The sequence below is a fragment of the Chrysoperla carnea genome, chromosome 2 (assembly GCF_905475395.1).
Source record: "Chrysoperla carnea chromosome 2, inChrCarn1.1, whole genome shotgun sequence".
Classification (NCBI taxonomy): domain Eukaryota; kingdom Metazoa; phylum Arthropoda; class Insecta; order Neuroptera; family Chrysopidae; genus Chrysoperla; species Chrysoperla carnea.
Window position 1 is genome coordinate 22671907 of NC_058338.1, and position 9060 is coordinate 22680966.

Below are 9060 nucleotides of genomic sequence, written 5' to 3' on the forward strand. Positions count from 1 at the left end.
ATTTTTTTAATTCCATTTTTGTTTGTAATTACATATAATTATAATAATATATCTGTAGTTTATTGTTTATTATAATTATTATTGCTTCAATCAATATATAATAAATAACTATCTACAATGATTTATTTTTATTATATACCCTATTATTTGCATATTAATTTTTAATATCAGTTATAAAAGAAATATGTTATATATTATTTAAATAAATCTTAACGATGCAATATTAATTAAAAATTTATTTTATTTTTACTTTGAGTTTTGTAAGTAAAAATAAACGGAATATTTAACTATGAGAAAAAATATTTATTGTAGAATTATTTAGGTAGAATTTTCTATTTATTTTATGTTCTCGTAGGAAAGTTTTTGTTATAGGTCCGAAAATTCAAGTCTTATTTTTCAACATTTCTTTACGCATCATTTCAGTCAGGGCAATGTATTAACACCGCTTTTGTGTTAATACATTGCATGCGAATGTGCGTTCGAATTTTTCGTTCACGAAATTAAAGTGTTAGAAGAGAGGTTCCAAAAATAAATCTTTTTCTATAAATATTGAGATACTGAAAATTTTGGTAATTAGTTAAGTTGTAGAAAATTAATTATACAATAATATATCCTCTGATAATCTTATTTCTTAAAGTAATTTTATAAAAAAATATTTACAAAAATTGAATTTTGTGAATTTGTATAGTTGTTAAAATAAAAGGTTACTCAGGTATTGATCTCAAAAATTCTTGAATAGAAAGTGTGTCTTTATTAACACGCTTTTATTAGCTTGGTATGTATCTATGTATCTATATAACGGAATCCTTAAACCTAATTTTCATTCACTTCAAAACAAAGATCTTCAGGAATAACTATTTCCAAATATATCAAATTGTGTATATTTTATTTGCGGTTCCATCATATTTATACTGAAATTTTGATAAATAAATAATAGGATCGGTTTCATAGGATTAGTTTGGTTATTTTTCATTATATATTCATGGACTATTCCCTCATTCCGTAGAAATAAAAATTACTTGATTATTTTTCAGATTTATTTTTATCTATTTTCAGTAATTTCGATTGTTGTCAAAGTAATATATTTTGGTCGGTATTATTGAAATATCCATTTAACTTTAAGAAATATGTTTTTTGATTGAATAACTATGTTGCTTGATGATGATGGTACTTGAACAGGCAATGTTTTTAAATTTTACGAGGGCTGAATTTTTCTTCTTATTAAAGGTAGGAAAGAATTCTGAATGACCGGACCAAAGCGTTTGCTTTTTATAAATCAATGTGAAAGATAAATATGATATTTTAAAGCTAAATAATACAAATAGGTTTGCTCAAAATTTTTATTTTAATATTTGTCACATTTTACATTTCGAAAACTATACATAGAATTAATTTTATGAATAAAACATTATTAAAACATTTTATTAGGTAAATTATTTAATTATGCAATATTTTGTTGAAATAAGTAAATTTTATGTAGTCATTAAACTTAAATGTTGAAAACTTTTAATAAAAGGAAATACAAATTAATTCTTAAGTACTTAAAGTAATAATATCTAATGACGAGGAAATGTAATATCACTAATTTTAATTTGTTCTAGTTCACCATTTATTTAACATAAATTTTTTCATAAAAATAACTGTTTAGGATTCAGTTTAATCATGTGTTTTTAATGGCTTTTATGGAACAAGACAAATTTGCTTAAAATTAATTTAGAAAACGAATATTCATTAGTTAAAAGCATAAAAAATATTTGCCTATTAAGAAAATTATAACAAGCGGCACTTGTTTTTCCATAAAATACATTTAAAGTGATGAAATGAATGGCATTTGTGTTTTTATTTCTTCTAGAAGTGATTTTCTACTAATTTTTTGACATCAATATTTCAAAAACTAAGGTAGATCGAAAAATTTTACTCGTGATTTTCGTCAAATTTTCTAAGTTCTAACAGAATCCAACCTCCAAATTTAAAACGTAAATCTTAAATGTCTTCATACAATCATTTTGTTGGGGACCTCCTTAAATACTCGATTTTTAACAGATCATTAAATGGTATAGCTATAATAAGACAGTAAGCTATCTACTTAAGGTAGTACTATCGGTAATAGACTTTGCATTCAGAATTTAATGAAACTTGGTATAGTTGTTCATTATTATATCATAATTAACCAGATAAATTTTTAAGGGCCTTCAGAGAACTGAAAATCTGAACGTCCAATTTTGTGAAATAAAATAAAATCTATGATTTCTCATGAGGATCAATGTTAAAATATATTTAAAATATCTTTTTTTCTGTTCTCTGAGGGCCCCTAAATATATTTAACTGGTTAATTATGATATAATAATGGACAACTATGCCAAGTTTCATTAAATTCTGAATGCAAAGTCTATTACCGATAGTACTACCTTAAAGTATTACTAGTAGATCCTTTTTCTTGACTACAGACCTAAAAATAATATTGAATGAATTTAAAATATACATAATAATGGATGCTACCACTTAATATTTCGTGTTTTAAGAAATATTTCTTGTTAATAATTACTCCAGTTAACTGCATAGACTATCTTTATGATTTCATATTAAGCAAAAGTGTAAAATATGAGTATGCTGAACTTAGAACCTACAACAAATAGGTATCAATTAAACTTTTGTTATACTTATAACACAAAGGTTAATTGACTAATATACTGTTTGACATGTCGTCTATTAAGGAATGTCGATTACGGGTATACATATTAACTGCTTTAAATTTTCTTTGTTACTTAGTTTTATATATTCTGATTGGTGTTATTCCTATAGCGTAAAGCTCCAAAAATCAAAAGCGTTCAAGGACGTCCCAACGAAACCTTGAGCTGTTATCGAGAACGTGCAACCCCTTTTCATGTTTAATTTAATTGAATCATAAGCCTTATGCAAAATAATAGTTACAGTTTTTGATAGAGAATGGTAAGTTCGAATTAATGTTGCTTGGAAATATACCAGAAAATCAATCAAAATCTTTTCTTTCTTTAATTGTGCAAGACAAGATTGGATGCTATAATCTGCGACTGCTCAAGAAACTGGAAGCTTTCCGAAACACGATATTAACTGATATAGTTTATATTTAAGTTAGCAGAACCGGATAAGAAGCCCATTTTAGCCAAGGAAGAGAGGAAGTGATAATAAGAAATAAGAATAAGTAGAAACAAGCGATTACATGGCTATACAAAAACCGATATGAATACCAGAAAGGGGGAACATAGCTTAATATACCAATTAATTTCTTATAGTGCAAAATTTATAAAACAGTTTTTTTTTTCTTAACTTAAAAGAGACAAAAATTAAATAAAATAATTTAAAATTATTAAGGACAGGATATGATAATTTATAATGTCTTTTGCTATAGTGTTTAAAAAATATTATCATTGTATTTAATCTAAAATCATCTGAATTGACATAATGATGTCTCCATATTTTAATTTAAGTAAATACTTACACCGAGTAATGCTTCTAATGACATATGACCGATGAACGCTGCATTCAATGTCAAAGGTCGTTGTGCTCGCATCATTAAAAAAAGTATATCTTTACGTAATTTTGGACTGCATGAATACCAAGCAGTTGAATACATTTTATCGGCAACATCAATACTCTACAAAATACATAATATAGGCGCTCAAAATTAAGGTAGTACCTACGAGGACCATCTCCAACGGTCTCGAACGATTTTCTGGTTAAACAGTAATGATCTTGAACTCTTTACACTATGTCTTACCTCATCATGTAATTTTTGTCCAAAATAACATGTCATAGCAATAATAAAAATCCAACCACCTAAATGCATTGCAAATCTTATAGAATCGGCAATAGTTTTTACCTAATGAATAAATATTTTGTAAAAATTTTTGAATGGCTCAAAGGATTTGAATACCAGGATAAAGTATACCCACCATTAATATTTCAAATCCCAGTACACTCAACGCAAAAGATGTTAATGTCATATGAACTAACATCATACTACTAAATGCGTCTCTCATTAAAAAGGCAAATCTAAAAATATAAACAAGTGAAAACAAACAATTGACTGAGTTAATTGTTGAAATACCATGTATAGACAGTGTTGATTACTCTATCACATTACACATATACATACATGTCACACATACATAACTGATAAATTCATGTGTGCCCTCGTGAGTAAACAGTGATGTTTACGAAAAAATATTTCAAACAAAAGTTGTTTATTTTTTTATAAGGAACATTTAAACTTTTGTTCTATCTCTAACGGTTTACAAGATGGGTCCTACGAACTCAAGACTTAATTGACCTATGTTGCTCATTTACGAACTCGAGCTAACTTTTTTAGGTCCTAAGCACGCTATAAACATTTCAGCTTGATATTTCTTTTCGTTTTTTAGTAATCGTGATGACACACAGACAGACAGACGACAGACAGGCTACAGATAAAAATTGGCGATGATCTTCAAAATCGATTCAGTTTGGAAAAGGCGTGACGTATAAATAATTACTTTGGAAATGAATGGTCAAATAAACCTGGTTCAATTCATTTCAAAAAGTGAAATGATAAAATAATTAGGTAATTCAAAACTATAATTCAAAAGAACAAAGCCAACTCAAATATTTCAATTTCAATTAAAAAATTTGTCGCAAAAATAACATCTCTCTAAGTATCCTTTTCATCTCATCTGATGTCCTTGACCATCACTTTGATATCGATTTAAGAAGGAGTGTTATAAGTTTAAAGTCTTTATCTGTATGAATCTGTGTGCTTCTCAGTGGCATCGTAGCCCCTAAACGGCCGAACCGACTCGATTGAGAACATTTTATAGCAAGTTTCCAAAAATCGGTTTACAAGAAATAAATCGCATTTATCGGGGGTTTTTACTTACTCAATAATTGTAGTATGATAATCAATACAAAAATTCAAACGTTTTCTCATCTCCATATCACTAATATTCTCTTCGCATACATTTAAAATCATTTCTTTTAAATTCGTTATCTCTGCTACCAAATGTATTAATATTGCACATAAGAATATTGTTATCGATAGTACAACCATTGTAATAACCATACACGTGTATAATTGTAAACAAAACATTACGTTCGTTAAATGATATTGTTCGATATCGAATGGTAAACGTGTACGTGTTATTAAACCACATATCATATTTGTTGAATGTAATTTTGCTTTCAAAAATTCACAATCGTTTTTTTGGTATAATGGTATACTTGCATAACATAAATTACCAACAATACCATATATTAAAAATATTTTACCATATAATACGACACGTTCTTCTGTATCGTTTACAAAATCACGTTTACCTTTAAAGAAAAAGTAGCGCGCGTAAACAAACACTTTCTAGTTTAATTTTCTTGCCTGAATAGTACAATTAATAATCACCGATTTTAATGAAACTTTTTGTAACGTGTTTATAGGACCCCAAGAAACATTCTACCAACTTAATAGACTGGTCATAGACTGGTATAGGGCCCCAGCGGGAACAAATTGTCACCTAGTCGGTATTTGGGCGCTGAATAAGAATCCGATGTCAGGTTACACAGATGTTGCCACGTCTTCAAAATTTAGTATTTCCAAATTCAATATTTTGTTCTCCCAAAATAACTATATGTGACTGTTTTTTGTGCCAAATTCTTGGTCAAAAATGGAATGATTTTCGGAATACTTGGCAGAATTCGAAAAAAATACCTACTAGATGACAATTTTAAGCCAAAATGAGCATTTCAAAAAATTTTGGCTACATATGGGTTCCCATAAACACGTTACAAAAAGTTACACTAAAATTGGTGTTGTTTCCCAACTTTTTCACTATCAACCCTTTTTTCTAGCTTATTCACTGTATTTAGTCCTGGATACGAGCACCTTTTATCTAAGTCAATAATAACCGGATAATTTTTTGTGAGCAGCTTGATAATTCTGGAAGCCCCAATTATTTACTTACCATATTTATTAAAATTTTTTAAATAATTCACTAAATTTTTCATTTGATGTTGATTTTTCATAAAACATCCAGACATATAATACATTCCAGCAGCAGCAGCTAATGCAACCAAATTTTCCGTTATACCAATCAATTCTTCCATATTGCCAGTTAATTGATAGATCATGTCAAACGTAATTGGTAAACCACTAAGCCATAATGACATCATGAATATATAATAACGTATAAAAGGCCATGAACGCCAATTATTTGCAATATTATCCTCTGGCCATAAGTTCATCATTTTTAATACTTTTACATTAAATTCTAATACATTTAATTTTTTTATATTTTCTTTCATATTTTCAGTTTTTGGATAAAGACCAATTACCAAAGAAAATAAATTTTTTTAAGATAATGTTAAAGTTATCCTAAAAATGATTTTTTTTTTTTTTATTTAAAACTGGCTTTAGCTACTGCTATACAGCCATTAACAATGGTACATTTAATTTACAATGCATAAAAAAATAAAAAATACATACATTAAAACAAAAAGAAAATTATTTTCGGTAGTCCTAAAAAAAAAACAATAAAATAAAGTACTGCATTAATTCATAAAGTTTAGGACAGATTGGTTTCAAGTTATGACACAAAAAAAAAAAAGGCGAAAAAAGTTTTTAAAAAAAAAAGGGTGATGTAAAAAAAATGCGCAATTCTTATTTTATACTTATAAATTGTTAAACGAGGACACATAAGGAATTAGAAGGATTTTCGTCGTCGGGACCCGTCGAGACTTTAAACAAAGGTAGATGACAATAAAAACATAGGTTGGGGGCCGCGGAAATGTTTACAATAGAGAAATGTTATGGTGGCATTACAGTCGGAATGTTTAGAAATTAATTGTTTGTGTTTAAATTGGGAGTTGGGTCTTGTTAAGGAATGTGCAAATTGCAGAGAGGATTTCAAAATTGTTTAAGGATAGGAGATGGGGCATATAATAAGGACCAAAAACACCCATACGGGCTAAGGAGCTTAGAAGTATAGGTCTATGTTGATTATAGAGTGGGCAGGCGAAGGTGATATGATTTATGTCACAATAGTGAAAGCCACATCTACAATTAGCGTTTGGAACAATATGTATTTTTTGTAGATGGGCGGGTAAACTGTTGTGCCCCGTTCTTAGGCGACCAATTATTGTGATATTTTTCCTGCCCACATCCCATTCATGGAACCATGTTTGGAGTGCTGGTGTGGGCTGCAGGTCAAACAATTTGCGCCCTTTTGTCGATGTGCTCCATATTCGGTTCCAATCATTCAACATAGACTTCTTACAGACAGCCCAGAGATCTTGTGCTGGTGGTGGTGAGCTGTCATGTACACCATTTTGAACTGCATCCCTAGCCAACATATCAACAAACTCGTTCCCACGTATACCAATGTGTGATGGACACCACACAAAGGCAACGGAGAAACGATTTTGAATTAGATTAAGTACGGTGTTTTTAATCAATACTATAATAGATGGAGTTTTAGAAGAGATGGAATTTTGTTTTAGAAGGGAAAGTGAGCTCAGTGAGTCCGATACAATAGCTGCTTTTTTTATGTTATTCGACTCCACGTATGAGAGAGCTTCTAAAATAGCGACACATTCTGCTGTAAAGATGGAAAAAAATTCAGATATACCAAAAGAAGCAGAATGTGCGTTGGTAGTACAATGAAATGCAACTCCCACACGTGAATCTGCAGTTAACTTGGAGGCGTCTGTAAAGATGTAGGTAAAATTAGGGAGAATGGCGTTGAGGTAATTATTAAATGTGGAATTGACAAAAAATGAACCATAAACAGCATCCTTCTTGCCAAGCCCACAATCAATAAACACCGGGATTTTTGTGTACCGGGATAGAAACTCAAAGGAGAAAAAGGGTGGAGACAGCGATTGGTAAATGGGAATTATCGCAAAGACACGATAAGCCACCACAAGGAATGGAAGTTCTTTGTTTCTCCAATAGGGGGAGTTTAGACATAGGTTGTTAAACTGGATAAGTTTAGGAATTAAAGGGTGGGATAAGGAAGAATATTGGTTTAGGAAATATTTTTTTGCTAAATACAGACGACGGACGATTAATGGGGCATCCGCTGCCTCAATTAGTAGGGAATTAGTGGGGCAGGAACGCATTTGTCCAAGGGCAATGCGTAAGGATTGGAATTGGACTTTATCTAGCTTTGAAGATCGTGAGTTAGATAATGGGCATAAAAGAAAGGAGCCATAATCGATGAAACTCCGAATAGTCTGCTTATATATTGTAAGCAATGTACTTTGGTCGGCTCCCCACCAAACTTTGGTGAGAGCACGAAGGATGTTGATTCGTGGAGTACATTTACTTACAACATGGTCAACATGTGAACTCCATTAAAGTTTTTCATCAAAAATGACTCCTAGGAATTTTGAGGATGCTTGACAGGTGATAAATGAATTGAGAAAAGGAATGGATTCAACATTGCACCTATGCCTAGTGAAAACGATAGCTGAACTTTTTGTAGGTGATATTTCCAAATTGATAGATAATAAATGATTTTGTAATGTGGACAAAGCATTTGAAACATTATCTATAGCTGTTTGTAGGGATGACGTATAAAGAACAAAATCATCTGCGTATTGCAGGAGCTGGATAGGAGGCTGATTTACGATTTGTAGACCAGTGGTGTAGATATTGAAAAGGAGGGGACTTAAAACTGCACCCTGCGGCAAGCCTAAGAATGCAGTTCTAGGGCCAGATAAATGATTTTGGTACTTTACAGTGAGATAACGAGCTTTCAGAAAGTTATAAATGAACGATATTAGTCTAGGAGGAGCAGACAAAGACGTGAGGATGTTGATTAAGGTGTTAATATCAACATTGTCAAATGCTCCTTTCACGTCTATAAAGCAACAAACCAGGTATCCATTTTCGGAGAGAGCAATCTGAACATCGGTCATGAGTATAGACAGGGTATCAAGAGTAGAGGATTTCTTACGAAAGACTCGTGAGTACGGTGGGATTATGTTGTTGTATTCGCACCACCACTCTAACCTGTTTTTTACCAGGTGTTCCATAACTTTCGATACACACGAAGC

At 30.7% G+C, this 9060-nt stretch overlaps 1 protein-coding gene across 1 annotated transcript; it reads right to left on the minus strand.

The window, feature by feature from the left end:
* Nucleotides 1-2569: 2569 nt before the first annotated feature.
* Nucleotides 2570-6249, minus strand: LOC123292552 (odorant receptor 49b-like). Its single transcript, XM_044873264.1, has 6 exons — nt 6033-6249; nt 4893-5328; nt 3933-4032; nt 3758-3859; nt 3479-3634; nt 2570-2623 (listed from the first exon to the last, which is right to left on the minus strand). Exons 1-6 carry the CDS (start codon nt 6247-6249, stop codon nt 2570-2572), a joined length of 1065 nt encoding a protein of 354 aa, XP_044729199.1.
* Between the last annotated feature and the right edge of the window lie 2811 nt (nt 6250-9060).